Source organism: Choloepus didactylus, chromosome 2 (assembly GCF_015220235.1).
Source record: "Choloepus didactylus isolate mChoDid1 chromosome 2, mChoDid1.pri, whole genome shotgun sequence".
NCBI lineage: Eukaryota > Metazoa > Chordata > Mammalia > Pilosa > Megalonychidae > Choloepus > Choloepus didactylus.
The window spans coordinates 39,908,504-39,924,826 of NC_051308.1; the positions used below are offsets into that span (position 1 = coordinate 39,908,504).

Here is a 16,323-nt window from a genome sequence, read left to right on the forward strand (position 1 = left end):
GCTGATATTTCGGTCTGAGACCTAGGTCTTTTTTTTTTTTTTATTTTGAAATAAATTCAAATTTACAGGAACAGTTGCAAAAACAATACAAACAATACAAACACGGAACTCAGCATACCCCAACCTCCCTCCCCTGATACCCCGATCCACCAACTTTAACATCCTGTCACACCGTTTCTTACTTTCCCTCCCTCCCTCCCTATCATCCATCACCTATTGCTCTGTCTTCTGAACATACGAGAGCAAGCTGCACACATCCTTGAACAAACAGTATAATTCACATATACTTTTCCCATGAACAAGAACATTCTTTTAGGCAGTCCCATTAAGCACAGCTAAGAAGTTCAAGAAATTCAACATTGATACAAAACTTACATTCTATATTTCCTTTTTTCCCTTTCTTATGTCCCAGCTGTGTCCCTTTGAGCCACCTGTCCTCCATCCTCAGATCCCATCCAGGATCATCCTTGGCATTTAATTGTCATTATCTATTTAGACTTTTTTTTTTTTTTTCAGTTGTATAATCATATATAGCCTAAATCTTCCCATTCCAAGTCCCCCCTAGCATTCCATTAGTGGGATTAATCACATTTAGAATGTTATAATGCTATCACCTTCCCACCATCCATTATTAGAAATTTCCCTTCACCCCAAACAGAAACCCTACACTCATTTTTTAACTCCGCATTTCCCCTTCCCCCACTTCTCATAACCCATACTCTACTTTTCATCTCTATGATCATAATCTCTGATACTTTCTTTGTATTTACCATGGGGCTTAAATTTAACCTCTTAAATCTATAACAATCTTGTTTTTCTTTCACACCAACTTAACCTCAATAGGACCCATAAATGATGTTCCTGTACTCCTCCATTCCCCCACTTTATGTAGTTCTTGTCAAAAATTACATATTTTACATTGAGTCCACAACCACTGATTTATCATTACAGTTTATGTATTTTAGATCCTATAGGAAGTAAATAGTGGAGTTACAAATCAAAAATACAGTAGTATTGGTATTTATATTTACCATGTGATCTTTACTGGAAATCTTTATTTCTTCATGTGGTTTCAGTCAGTTGTTTAGTGTCCCTTCCTTTCCACCTACTCAGTTCCCTTTAGCATTTCTTATAGGATTGATCTGCTGGTGATGAAGTCCCTCAGCCTTTGATTATCCGGGAATGTTTTCATCTCTGCCTCATTTTTACCCTCTAGTTGTTTGTGAATTTTCTAAGGCTCTGATGGTTACTGACTTCTATTTGTATTCTATTGTGGTCAGAGAATGTGCTTTGAACAAATTCAATTTTTTTAAAAATTTATTGAGGCTTGTTTTATGTCCCAGTATATGGTCTATTCTGGAGAAAGTTCCGTGATCTCTATAGAAGAATGTGTGTCCTGGTGATTTGGGATGTAAGGTTCTATATATGTCTGTTAAATTTCTCTATATCTCTCTCTCCTTTCTTTGTTTCTCTGTCAGTAGGGCTCCCTTTAGTATCTGAAGCCTAAAGATCTGGGCAGGTCTTTTATTAGCAAAATCTCTCAGCATTTAATCTCTCAGCATTTGTTTGTCTATGAAAAATTTAAGCTCCCTCAAATTTGAGGGAGAGTTTTGCTGGATAAAGTATTCTTGTTTGGAAATTTTTCTCTCAGAATTTTAAATATGTCATGCCACTGCCTTCTCGCCTCCATGGTGGCCACTGAGTAGTCACTACTTAGTCTTATGTTGTTTTCCTTTGTATGTGGTGAATTGCTTTTCTCTTGCTGCTTTCAGAACTTGCTTCTTCTCTTCAATATTTGACAGTCTGATCAGAATATGTCTTGGAGTGGGTTTATTTGGATTTATTCTATTTGGAGTTCGCTGAGCATTTATGCTTTCTGTATTTATATTGTGTAGAAGGTTTGGGAAGTTTTCCCCAACAATTTCTTTGAATATTCTTTCTAGACCTTTACCCTTGTCTTCCTTTTCTGGGACACCAGTGAGTCTTAAATTTGGACATTTTATTTTATCTGTCGTATCCCTGAGATCCATTTTGATTTTTTCGATTTTTTTCCCCATTCTTTGTTTTGTTCTTCCGTTTTCTGTTCTGTGGTCCTCGAGGATGCTGAGTCATTGTTCAGCTTCCTCGAATCTTGCATTATGAGTATCCAGAGTCTTTTTAATTTGGCCAACAGTTTCTTTTATTTCCATAAGATCTTCTAGTTTTTTATTTACTCTTACAATTTCTTTTTTATGCTCTTCTAGGGACTTCTTTATGTCTTTCATATCCTGTGCCATGCTCTTCTTCATGTCCTTTATATCCTGTGCCATGCTCTTGTTGTTTGTCCTTAATTCTTTGATTAATTGCGCCAAGTACTGTGTCTCTTCTGATCTTTTGATTTGGGTGTTTGGGTTTGGGTTCTCCATTTTGTCTTGTTTTATCATATGCTTTAAAATTTTCTGTTTTTTTTTAGCTTGTTGGCATTTGCTTTACTTGATAGGGTTCTTTCCGGATATAAAAATTACTGATCTCTAATTTGTGAGATCTACAGCTTGGTGGTATACACTTTCTCTAATCAGCAGATGGCGTCCGCGAGTCTCCTATTCCCCTCAAGTCAGTTCTCCCCAACTTTGTCTTTGTGGTGTGTGGGGATCTCATTCTTGTGGGGTTCAATTGGTGCACTAAGTTTGGATGTGTTGTTGGTGCTGTCAGCCCTGAATGTGGGGTGTGTGTCTAGATGGTTAGGGAGGCAGGGGAGCTTTAATAATCAAACCTCCCAGGTGTTCCCAGAGGTTTAAGGCTGTTTCAAGTCAAGCCTTCATTTCAGTCTTGCCTCAGATTGTCTCTGCCGCTGACCCACAAGTCCCCGACATTTGCGTAGGGTCCCTGGGATTTCCAAGCGGGTCCCGCCTCTCAGCCGTGCTCTTCCAGGACCTCTGCTGAGGGAAGGCTGTGCCTCATCACAAGTGCATGCCGGCCCGCCAGGGAAGCCCTGGGCTGCTGGGCCGTGCAGGGGTGCTCCCAGCCCACTGCAAAGATGGTTGAATGGGGTGTGTTAATCTCCCCCTCCTCGCACAGGTCCGCTTTCCCAGCTCCTGTACAACCAGCTGCGGGTGCACCAAAGGCCACTGTCCACGGCCGATATTGTGGCATGTGCTGGTGCTGTGGGAAAAACTCCCTGTCACACTGGGTTTCTTGGCACGGCTCTGGGCTGTGGGTCAGCCCAGGCAGGAGCGTTCCCCGCCTGATGGGGAGATGGCTGCAAAGGGTGCAATTTCTTTCTCCTTTTGGCTCCCCTCTGCCCCACTGGCCCTGAGGCAGTCAGCAGTGGGGTGGCTTCCACGCCAGACACCAAGAGGTTGGCACAGCCCGCTCCTGCTGTGCTTCACTGCGCAGTTCTCACCGTCTTAATTGCAGCTGCTCCCGGGTTTTTTTTTTTGTTTTAAAGAAACTAGTCCGTCTCCAAACGCCAACCCATGGTTTCCCCACACCACAGCACGGCTGCCGGACTTTCAGCCAGCTCACTTACTCGTTTCAGAATGCAGACTCCTGGTTTCACCAAGTGCACGGTCCCTGTGGATTTAGCAGACCTTGTCTGGCTGATGCATCGCTGGGAACTGGTGTTCTGGGTCACTTTCTGGCTTTTATCTAGTATTTCTCACAGAGGTGTTTTTTTGCCCTGTCTCACCTAGCCGCCATCTTAGGTTCTCCAAGACCCTAGGTTTTAAAAGAAAAGTATTCTTACAGACAAAGTTTATTTTCATAAATAGAAAAAAATCTTTTGGAAGAATCTGCTATTGTTAACTCTTGGCTTGACTTCAACTGTGCAACTACATAAAGCCTTAATCTTGATAATTATATATTTAAAAGATTATGATTATCCAAAGTATGTCTCATAGGTCCAAATTCCATATAACTAAAATCAGATTATTTTATAGCTACACAATTTTCTCTTCCTCCTTAATCTCCTGTTCTCTGGTTTTCAAAACATAGATCATTGAGTCCTTTTCATTGCTTCTGTAGGAGGGTATGGCCTGGAATAGGGTAGAAAAGGTTCTTTTCCCCAGCCAGAGTTACTCTGCTTTGATCTGTTTTATTTATTAGACTCATGTAGTAAAGTTTTAATTTAAGAAAGGTCTTCCAGTGTCCATTTTTAAAAACTACACTGCTTGCATAGGCATCTCAGTTCACTCAGTTCTTTAGGCTAAAAATCTTGACATCTTTTTCCACCATTTTTCACGTCTAACCAGTCAAAAAATCCTATTCTTTTATGAACAGATTTGTTTTCTGTTAATTCCCCGTTGCTGTTTCTTTTTATTGAGGCCTCATTACCCGCTGCTTGTCTTGATAGCATCTCATAACTGAATGCCCATTCTTTAGTCTCCTTTCTCTAGTTCAGCTTAGGTGTCTTTTTAGATAATACAAATAAATGGCCCCATTATTCCTGATGACTAGCTTTTGCCTAAAAGATAAAAGCCAAGCTTATAAAGTTCTTCATATTTTGGACCTAATTTATTTTCTCTGTTTCCTCTCCCATCTACCCCACGTGCACTCCAGCTTTGCTTAACTTTTTATGGTCATTGCACTTCCTTTCTGTGCCTTTGTTCCTGGCCGATGCAGTTTTTCCTTTTCTTTAACTGAATACATACCATCTGATAATTTCTACTTATTTTTCAAGAACTATATTATTACCACTTACTGTAAACCTTGTCCCAATACCCTAGATGCCATTCGTTAAGTTCAACTGAGTGTTGTAACAATACCCTGTATAGATTTCTATTACTGGTATTTGGTTGTATTTACTTCCTTTATCAAATTCCTGGTCCTCAAATGCAGAGACAATATTCTCATCACAAGTTAATGAAGGCACATAGTGGATACTGGGTAGTGTTTGATGGATGAATGTATTCTTAAACATTTAACTGTATAACTTTTTGTTGTTCTGCTTTTTTAGGCAACTGAGAAAAAACAGGATGTTGGGAAATTTATTGAGCTTCCAGGTGCAGAAATGGGAAAGGTTACAGTCAGATTTCCTCCAGAGGCTAGTGGGTAAGAAAATTTAATTTAATTTATAATTGACTATGTTTAGTGGAAAAGCTTTAAAGTAATTATTACTTTTAACATTAATAGGTTAATATAGAAGAAAATAACTTAGATTTTAATTGTGGGAGTTAAAATCCTAAAGATCATAATAGTTTATTGATAGTTAATGTAATTTATTAAATATGTAGCTTTAGTTTGTTATAGAAATAGGAGAGCATTTTTTTTTACCCCATACAGAATATTACATATGAATAGGAAAATATCCATAAATAGAAAGGCTTAAGTTTTATTTACATTGAGATTTTTAGGCTATCATTTAATTTGTATTTGTACCCTGAGCATTCCTTTCAATTAGCAGAAGTTAGGGTAGATTTATTTTAAATTATTTTTTTCCTGAATAAAGGAAAGAGAGTCCTAAAAAGCCCATTCCTATTCAGTTCTTTGCATTATTAACATGTTTCCCAACCCTTTTCACTCTTGGCACCCATAAAAATTAGTATTTGTATAGTTCATTAGAGATAAAAGCTGTTCTGGCTGGACCTTTTCTGGCTGTTCAGGTCTTGCCCAAGACTGAGGGGAAGCAGATTAGAGACACTTCTAATAATCTTATTAATATAAAAATAAAATGCCTCTTATTAAACAGCCCCACCCAGAGACTTAGCTCTCAGGTTAGCATGGTGCCATATTTTGCAAATAAGATGATTGTTTTTTCCAAATTTAGTTTAATTTAAGATTTTATGTTCTATAATCAAATTCATACCTATAGATTTTGTATTCTATAGCCAAATTCATACCTATAATAAATGGAATACATTAACAATAGAAACTGGCAGATAAGAAAACAATTTTGTTTTAGCTATGCATTTAGTAGTTCTTCACAAGATATTTTATAAGCACCATTAGCAGAAAAATCAGTTTCAAAATTCCTCATTTTCTCTGTTTTTTTAAATTTACTGATGCAGGCAGTGAAACAGAAGTTGGGTTGAAGGAGGCAGAAGAAATCTAGTGACTCTGGAAAATTCAGACTTGATCATTGATTGTTACATGATTGGTAGTTGGGTGGAATGCATTTATAAATAATACTTACCTTACAAGATTTGATTCCTACAGACATCTAAGTCTCTACTGCTTGATATTCTGCTTCTCTGTGCTTGATGCATGAGATCACACAGTTGTCCCTTTGCGTAGTAACCTTAATGAATTGATAAAAGCCACTTTTTTTAGTAGTGGCTAATGTTAGCTGTGGCATTTGAATATTTGTCCTTTTTGAGTCTTTTTATATTTTTCTGTCACTGTCACTTCTTGGAATAAGGAGCACCTCATGTTTATTATTTACTGTATAAAATGTTTATCTCTTCTAAATTTTGTCAGTATCTGACACCATGATCTTGGGATTTGGAATATATATGTATTTGAAATATATATAGATTTAGAATATATATAATGTTCATTTTTTCCTAACAGGATTTTGAGCATATAGCCTTATACTGCTAAAGAAGTCTTTATTACTTTTTTCAATTATTTTTTTTTCTTTGACTTACATAAAAGGTCAAAGGCTTGGTTTTTGTCTTTTATTCTTATTCTTAGCTAACGTGTTTGTAGCACCTGTTATGTGTAGGCACTGCCAGGTTCTTTCCATATAGTAATTCATTTAACTCCAACAGCTTTGTTATTGTCTCTGCTTTACAACTGGTTTTGGAAACTAGACCTACAACATTTCAGTAACTTGCCAATCTCAAACCTAGGCAGTCCCTCTCGAGAGTCCATAGAACTTCAAATTAGATTGTCTTATGTCTGTTATGTGTGGCAGAAGCCAAGTACAGCATCGGTGCTAGCTCATACAGCATGGTTCTTATTTTCTTTAGCTGTTCTCATATAGATTTTCTCATGTATGGATTCTTTTAGTTGACTTGTGAATATTTTATTGTCTTGTTAGATTTCTTGAGGTATGGTACTGTTGGAACTCTACACATTGTTTCAGGTTCATAAATAATGTCTTTATTTAGTATAAGATAGTTGATTTCATCCCTTTATTAAGTTATTCGTGTATATAAAGCCTAGCACATTAACTCTCAAATAGTAGGCCGTCAGTAATTGTCAGTTTTCTTTTTTCTTCTTTGCAATGTGTACAACATGTTATTGGTTGCAACACTCTTTATGAAAAATGCCCAGTATTTCTGTTTCTCTCTTAAACTCACATTTTGTTTTATTTTATTTTATTTTTTAATAAATTTTTAATTTAGAAGAATTTGGGATTTACAGAAAAGTTGCAAAAATAATACAGAAAGTTCCCGTATAACCTGCACTCCAGTTTTCCCTAATGTTAACATCTTACAGTATTATGGTACATTTCATCACAAATAATGACTCAATATTGATATATTATTATTAACTAAACTCCATACATTTTTTTGGATTTCATTAGTTTTTCCACAGTCTCTTTTTCTATTTCAGGATCTCATCTGGTATACTGCATACAGCCCTTTATTTTATTTTGAATAACCTTTAATTTATTGCATTGTATTTATCTGCATTAACCTGTCCATATAAACCCTTCTTAAAATTGAAACATTGATCTGGAATGCTGCATGAATTTCTAAAAAAAAAAAAAAAAATGATGTAAAGACATAAAAGGGATTGTTACTTTTTCTTTCCCGATCATTATCAACTGTGATCAAAAGTGTACTATGAAACTAAGTAACTGTAAAACAGTGTTACTGCTGCTGTCATTATCAATTGAAGTTATTAAAAGTTGATAAGTGCTGACTACTCAGAGTTCCTTACTTCATGCCCTATTTGCTGGCCAATAAGGGGAATTTTCAAAAATAGTAGTATGAAATATTGCTTTTTATCCTTTATTGATAGAGGATGTTGATGTGTAACATTAGCAACTGTGCATCTGTTTGATTTTCATTTCTCTTGTAGTTTTTAACTGCCCACAGGAACAGAGCACTGTTTTCATAGATTCTAATTCATGGACTGTAGGTTCTGGATAAGACCATCAGAATCATATAGTTAAAATTCTTTTATCTCAGCATCTGAGAAAACTGAAACTGGAGAATTAAAGAGGCTTTTTCATGGCTTACTTTGTGGCTCCCCTTCTGTAGCTCCCTCATTTAGCTGTCTCATTTGACAGAGATGCTTCTCTTTACTGGCATTAGGTGAGTGCTCAGCCGTCAGTAGCTTTAGATCTTATTAAAGTACTGGGTAATATTTTAATCAGTTTTGGAAACAGTTTTCCTCTAACTAAATGACCATCCATTCCTCTTTAAAAAAAAACAAAACTAAAAACACAAGATTCTTAATGTGGTTGTAATGTTTGTTTATACCATGTCCCTGTGTGAGATTTTATGTATGAAATTGTTTCTTGTGATTATTTTATAAATGTTGTCATCTTTTTTTCTTCCTGTCAGGGTCAGATTTTCTATTTATGTCAGAAAATAACATATGACTGGAATATCAACTGGAAGGATTTTTGTTTAGTTTGTTCTCATCTCTTCAAAATGGTTAAGTTTAAGTATTTAGTTTAAACATATTAATGAGTTTCTTTGTGAAATGTTTTTGCTTTAGTTACTTACACATTGGACATGCAAAAGCTGCTCTCCTGAACCAGCACTACCAGGTTAACTTTAAAGGGAAACTGATCATGAGATTTGATGACACAAATCCTGAAAAAGAAAAGGAAGATTTTGAGAAGGTAACTAAAAGTGTAGTGGTGCCCTTTTGTTAGAAAAGTTAATTAAAATTTGAGGGTGACCTAATACCTTCATGGTATGAAAATAAATTTTTTGCCTCACAGTTTCCTTGTTTTTCTTCATCTGTATCTTCCATATCTGAGACTTAAGTCAAGAAATATTGAGGCCTTATCTACAATCTTAAATTATTTTTCTTTTTCCTATTTGTTCTAAAGTTGACATTAGTGCTATATTTTCCTATAAGTACTAATTTCTTAAATGAATTGGTCACAGGAGGCAGGTTTTTTCATCTAAAGATTTTTGAACAAAACAAAAATTAAATAAGTATTGGAAAATGTGAAGGTTTCCTAGCCTCTTGTATCATCTTTATTCAGAAACACTATAATATATTCAAAGAGAGGACAAATAATTGTCAGTACAACCAATAATAATGAGCTTTTCCGCAGTAAATGGAGTACTCCATCATGAGATTAGTTTTCTTAGAAAAGCTAATCCTGAGAAATGTGGAGGCTAATAGAATGAATATCATTCTTTTTTTCTTTTCTTGTCCTTTTTAAATCCATTTTTATTTCTCTCATAATGTGCTCCTTACAGAATAGGAAAATGGAGGCATTCTGATACTGTAGTCTAATTAATATTATAAAACTTTCACAACCATTTTCAGGCTGTGTAAGGCATGATGGTGTATTATTACATTTGTCCAAATGCATTATCGAGTACTGAAAGTACAAAAGATAACTGATGGTTATTTGGATTCTTATTGCAGGTTATCCTGGAGGATGTTGCAATGTTGCATATCAAACCAGATCAATTTACTTACACCTCAGATCATTTTGAAACTATAATGAAATATGCAGAGAAGCTAATTCAAGAAGGGAAGGCTTATGTGGATGATACTCCTGCTGAGCAGATGAAAGCAGAACGTGAGCAGAGGATAGAATCCAAACACAGAAAAAATCGTAAGGCATATTAAGCATTTTATATCTTAACTGATATTTTTCTTGTATTTTTCTTCAGTAGAACATGCTTTCTCTTCTAGAAAGATACTTGTTCAAAACACATTTGAGAGTATGATTGATACATTAATTCATTCTCTTAGAAATCTTTTTTCTTTATCATCTTTATATTCTTTGTTAGCATAACAGCTGCATGTGAAGTGTGCACATTATCTCCGTTACTATGTGCAGTCTTTTGAATTGTATCCATTCTATTTAAATGATCCTTCTGAAACATTTTTAAATTATCTCAACTTAAATATTGAAACCTTTCTAAAATGTTTGATGATAATGTCATATGCACCTATGTCTTCCTTTCAGTGTGTGGGTAAATATGAATATAATAAGCTCATTTCTGCACTGTATCTCTGGAATATCACTTCACAAAAAAGCATGTATTTCTTACTCATGACTTGTCTCCTGAGCTTCTAAATTGGGCTGTTTCATTCTGTAATTATTTGCCTAATCTTCCACACTGCTGTATTTAAATTTGAGTTTCACACTTGGAAAGTATATTAAATTCCAACTGTTACAAAAGTCTTATTTTTTTTTTTTAAGTCTACATTTTTAGATACATAACAACTAGACTTTTAGCCCTAACTTGAGTCCCCATCATACATATTTTTAGTACTTTCCACAGGGAATCATTGTTTGATAATTCTTTCTTAAAATGTGGAGCAGGTTTTCAGTATTCTGACATAAGTAGGATGATAGTCACTCAGGACCCCGAGTCCTTTTTTCTCAGATTAAAGCACTTTTTTGTATCACTGTTTCCTATTGTCTCTCATTTGCTTGGCTCCAAGAGTATCCTGCTTCTCACTGGGATGACTGAGGGACTTTCAGGGAGCCCACGGGCTCAGGCTCTCAGTCCGAGCCGTGTTCTTCAGGCAGGCACGGGCTGCAGCGCCGACGCTTGTGGGCCCCATGGGCCGGGTCACTCCGGTCCCCTGGGCATAAGGCAGCAGAGGAAGAGAATGCTTCTGCTTCAAAGGCACAGAGTTAAATTTGAGGACGGGAAAAAGAAAAGAGAGGGGCCAGCTAGTTGTCTCTTGATGGGAAAATGAGAAACACTGGATGAGGGAATTTTCAGGCCTTTTACTTCCACTCTTACCCATATTATTACATTAGTGGAAGGTCTTGACTTTACCTCTTCTAAAACACACTTATAGAGTACATTTCCTGGATGTAAATGAGACTTCTTTCATTTAAAAAATGATGCATTTGCTTATGTACCAAATATTGGAACTATTAAAGTGTTTTTAAATCGATGCGGTGTACTTAAAATATAAAATGAGAATTGAAAATGCATATTATTACAGGGCCATTAAAATAGTTTGAACTGAACTAGAATAATAATAGTTTAGATAAACTGTAATCTAATTATCATTTTATAGCTATTGAGAAGAATCTACAGATGTGGGAAGAAATGAAAAAAGGAAGCCAATTTGGTCAGTCTTGTTGTTTACGAGCAAAAATTGACATGAGTAGTAACAATGGGTGTATGAGGGACCCAACTCTTTATCGCTGCAAAATTCAACCACACCCAAGAACTGGAAATAAATACAAGTAAGTATATCTCTTTCCTTGAGCTAGGTAGCCTTTTATGCTTTCACTTATGAATCTTCTCTGTAAATCTAATAAATCTGGGTAGAGTAGTCAAGAAACCTAGGTTCTAGTTCATTCACAGATTAACTAGCTGGGACTTACTCGCTTGGGGCTTCAGTTTACTCACCTGTCAGATTATACTAGATTATTTCTAAGGTCTCTTCCATCAATAAAAGTCCTTGAAGTTGCTTTTTTCCATGTATTGATTGTATATACTGTGGTATGTTTCTTCAGATGAAGATACTTCTCTTCCTATATTGAACTTTGATTTTGCTGGGAATAAACTGACTCATAAAAGTTATATGTAGGAATAAAAACTGAGAAATATGAGCAATACAAGAAGGTATTATGTTTTTGGTAGTTTTGATTAGTTTTTACTATGGGTTTTTCAGGTTAATTTTTTTCCCTTAAATTCCACTCCCTCCCCCACATAGTTTACTTGATAAAGCAAACCATAAAATATTTTTTAATAGTTTGAAGAAGGCTTCTAAATACAATTGTTGAATCATAACTCCAGAAGAGAGATTGGTGAATGTAAATGACCACCTAGTTAGTGTGACTTTCTTTAAACTTGGGGGTGTGTGTCCATGTATAGACAAACACTTATATTTGTGGTTATAGGTATATGTGTATGTCCATCATTTTTACCAGAATGATTATTCCCTGTTTTACTAAGTAAATACTTTGAATCCATTTGGAAAACTGAATTTGGATACACATTTTCAGAAATAAATAATTGCAAATCAAATTAGAATAGCATTGTAATGAAATTATATCTTACAAATTAGAAGGTATAATGTAGTTTATCTTTAAAAATTCAAGTGAAAACTACTTGTTATTTACATTATTTTAGGCAGAAATTATTTTTAAGGCAATTCCATTTGGAAAGGAATTTTATTTTTTTTATTTTAACTTAAACATGTAATTAGAATAAGCATAAAAACTAAAATATCAGGATAAAATGTCACTTTTCACAGTGAAATGCAAGTTTATTTAGCCTGATAATTTTCCTTTACTTGTCAGAGAATGAAACACTCTGTTTTTGAATGCATTTAACTACAAACATGTTAAAACCCTTAGTATTTACTTGAATAAGGGGTCAGTGAAGATATTCAAAAGCTTTATCTCTCAACATTATTATATATATTGGTTACTGTTTCTTATTATTATATATGTTGAACTTTACAGAAATATTATAATCACAGAATTTGCCAAGCCAGTACCCAATTCTGTATTAAATTGCAAATTTACATTTTGTTTGTTAGGGAGTAGATAACTGATTATTCTCAAAGGCTAAATAATGCTTTACATACTTTAATTTGAGTTTTATGAATAATAAAATCTATTGTTTTTCTAACAAACTCATAACTTGTAAAAAATTGTATTTTAAATTAGCTTTGCTGTTTATAATACTTAATATAAAATGGAAAGGGTGAAATGCTTAACATTGATTTTCAAAAAATTTCATTTTTTTCTAGTGTTTACCCGACATATGACTTTGCCTGCCCCATAGTAGACAGCATTGAAGGTGTTACACATGCCCTGAGAACAACAGAATACCATGACAGAGATGAACAGTTTTATTGGATTATTGAAGCTTTAGGCATAAGAAAACCGTATATTTGGGAATATAGTCGGCTAAATCTCAACAACACAGTGCTCTCTAAAAGAAAACTCACATGGTTTGTCAACGAAGGTCTAGTAGATGGATGGTATGTTTAATGTTACCTAGAATTGAAAGGAAGTAAGGACATGGTACATAAGTGGTTTTTAAATGGCTTTGAGGGATGAGGAGGGTGGTCAGGAGGAGGTAGAATGGGTAGGCTTAAAGGGTTCTTGGACCCTTATCTTCATTTCAATTCACACAATGGGTTTTTCCACCCTTTGTTTTAATGCTACTGACGTGGAGTGCATGTTGTGGGCATAGCACGTTAAGAGTGGAGAACATCCTCTGCATATGTTAGCATTTAATAAAGAAGTGGTTGAGACTTTCTGGCCCTTCGTATATCTGGTTAACACTCTTCACACTTTACTGAGGCTCTGAGGTTTCCTTTTCATTGAAGTCCCAGGAAGGTACTTCTGAGTTGAGGTTAGGACTTAAATGGTCTCTGCTCTGATGGTGGGGGCCCACCTTGTGGCACAGTTGCCTAGAGGATTCAGTTCCTACAAAAAGTTTGAAAGCTTCTGCAGCATATTAATAACGTGAGATTTTTATGAAAAAGACAAGGATATAAAAATGAAAGTGATCTTACAGACTTGTATCTGTATAAATGAAACTTGTTCAGTTGAGTCCCCATGCCTACCTATATGTCCAAGTATATTTTTCAGCTGAATTAACAAAAATATGTATATTCATTTGTTAGCATCACATAATAATGTCTAAGGTGTATATTAAGTATAAGTTGAATAAGCAATATGTATTTCATACTGTTTTACTGTGGAACTGAATTTGATAAAAGGCAAGTTCATCTTGAAGATTGCAAGCCTGAGCAGGATATTATTGACCAATATTTTTAACAACCTGAAAGGCTTTTTAGAGTAAATTCATGACATGGTTGACACCAGTCTTTTATCTGATTATCATGGTCATATATACAGTGGGTATCTTGATTATTTATAAAATAAAAAGCAAATAAGAATGAATTAATGCATGGGTTTTCCATACTTGAAGGTGTCACCAGTGTGTCTTTTTCAAAAGTGCTATTTTTGGTAGTGCATGTATTTTACTGCACATTTGACCAGTTAGCAGTTTTCCTTTTCCATAAATTTGTGTATACTGATACGCGTGTGTAAGCTGATGTTGTGATCTACCCAATTAATATAACCAGCTATTAAGCCAAATATTTTACAAGCTGATTATAATTTATTAGTCATTGAGATATTTTGTATTCTCGCATCACACCTACAAATTTTTAAAAAATCTCCTTGGTACTTAACAATTTATAAACTTCCTAGGGATGACCCAAGATTTCCTACGGTTCGTGGTGTACTGAGAAGAGGGATGACAGTTGAAGGACTAAAACAGTTTATTGCTGCTCAGGTGAGTTTCTTTTCCAACTTCTCTGAGTTTTCAGATGTCTATTAATTCCCTTTAGTCTGTATTACTTATGTTGTTTTTCTTTCTCTTGTTTGTTCCTTATATTAAGTAGGTGGTATTAAAAAAAAAAGATTATTTTTATACTTGGTTTAAAATAGTGAAAAATTGAGAATGTCTTAAACGCCTAACCTAGTGTTAAACAAAGCTAGCTTGGGTATTTTTACCCAGTGAAATATGTGACTGTTGACTCTGACCAGTCTATAGACTGAGCTTATTACTATGAACTATGAAGGGTAACCAAATTAGTTTGTACACATTGTTTTATTTTTCAGTGGAAGAAAATTCACAAGTATTTATTGGGTTTTTTTTTTTAAACATGCTTGTAAGCAAGAAAAATTTCTAATTAATATATTTTGTCCATTAAATTCATTTTATTATTGTTTTTCTAGGGCTCCTCACGTTCAGTTGTGAACATGGAATGGGACAAAATCTGGGCATTTAACAAAAAGGTACTTCTTTTATCTATTAGTTCTTTTTCTTATGCCTAACTCCCAAATAATTATATGTAGAATTGATTAGTGAGCTCATGGTAGGGAAAAATTTGTTATTTGCATTTGCAGACTTTCAGGAAAATGGAATGTTTTCCTTTTTTAAATATATAAAGAGCAGTAAGGATATTAACTTTCCCAAACAAATAACAGTGATTAAAACAAACAAACATATAGTTTTGGGGAACGGTAGAGTTTTTCCTTAAATCTTTTATGAATACTCTGCATTTCATTTTTCTGCTTTCAAGCTGCGAACTCTCTGTAAGAAGGTATTACTTAATGCTTTTATTTGCCTTAGCACATAGCTTTTAGCATATTACATGTCATAACCTGAGATGTTAAATAATTTTGAAGCACAATCACATTTAAATCAAAGACAAGTCTTGCACAAATCCATTGAAAATGCATTATTCCTAGTTTTAAAAAACATGTCCTCTGGTTTTCTTAGTGGCAATGGGAAGAGCTGGCTAACTCCATTCTACTGTTCCCTTGTTTATTAAGAGGACGTAGAGTTTTAAAATTACGTACATCATTCAGAGTATTAATTATAATTTCTGTGTCATACTGAACCTCAACTTTTTAAAAAAACTGTTTTGTAACTGAAAGACAAATAAGGAATACTGCATATTGACATTGATAATTACTAATTGGAAGCAGATGCTTGGACACTATAATAAGGCAATCATTAAAATGCCAAGTTTTAAACTATAATTTCTGTGATTGTGTTCTGTAAATTCTTTTTTGAGATTGCTGCTTGATTGTGCTGTTGTCTTGCCTCAAGAGATAGTTGCTTGTCTCGCATGTCTCTTAATTGTTTTTATTTAGTCCTTGCGTTTGGTCAGTTTTTCAGTATATAGAGGAATTATTAATTGATACTTTCTGTTGCTGCAATTACTAATAATAAACAGCAGTAGAGTTTACAAGCAAATTTATATTGTACTTTTATTAATAATCTAATTTTTAATGATTTTAATTTTTAATAAATTTGTATGTGTACACTTAGTTCAAATATATTAAATGTATTTCACTATAGTCAAATAGTTCTATAGGGTTTGGTAAGGTAAGCAGCACATTCCCCTAACCTATTTTCCCTCCATTTTCTTCTTAGAGAAACCACCGTCATCTCTTGTAGATAATTCTTTAGGTATTTAACACCATATCTATAAATGAGATGTGTATTTTTTTAATTTTTTGTTTGTTTGTTTTAGGCATTATCAGTTGACTTCTCACTATGAAAGATGAGGAATTGCTTCCTTTTAGGATTCTTATTTTTTATTCTCATAATTTTTTGCTTTCCTTGTAATTGATTGTCTTTTTTCCCCCATTTGTTTAGTGTTCTGATTTAATCTCAGATTCCCTGCAAGTTTGTCTAAGTTTCCTTCCAAGATGTGCACATGCCTCAAGTTTTCTTTCACTTGTAT

At 34.5% G+C, this 16,323-nt stretch overlaps 1 protein-coding gene across 2 annotated transcripts in view; it reads left to right on the top strand.

The window, feature by feature from the left end:
* EPRS1 (glutamyl-prolyl-tRNA synthetase 1) overlaps positions 1–16,323 on the top strand; it is a 110,276-nt gene that overhangs the window by 13,078 nt on the left and 80,875 nt on the right. The window contains exons 6-13 of one of the 2 annotated variants that reach the window (XM_037823639.1): positions 4,934–5,028; positions 8,593–8,719; positions 9,484–9,676; positions 11,107–11,278; positions 12,796–13,029; positions 14,273–14,357; positions 14,804–14,863; positions 15,151–15,171. In XM_037823639.1, coding sequence (XP_037679567.1) covers positions 4,934–5,028; positions 8,593–8,719; positions 9,484–9,676; positions 11,107–11,278; positions 12,796–13,029; positions 14,273–14,357; positions 14,804–14,863; positions 15,151–15,171 — 987 coding nt within the window. The remainder of the gene's footprint in view (positions 1–4,933; positions 5,029–8,592; positions 8,720–9,483; positions 9,677–11,106; positions 11,279–12,795; positions 13,030–14,272; positions 14,358–14,803; positions 14,864–15,150; positions 15,172–16,323) is intronic. The other variant, XM_037823647.1, reaches the window with a different exon arrangement.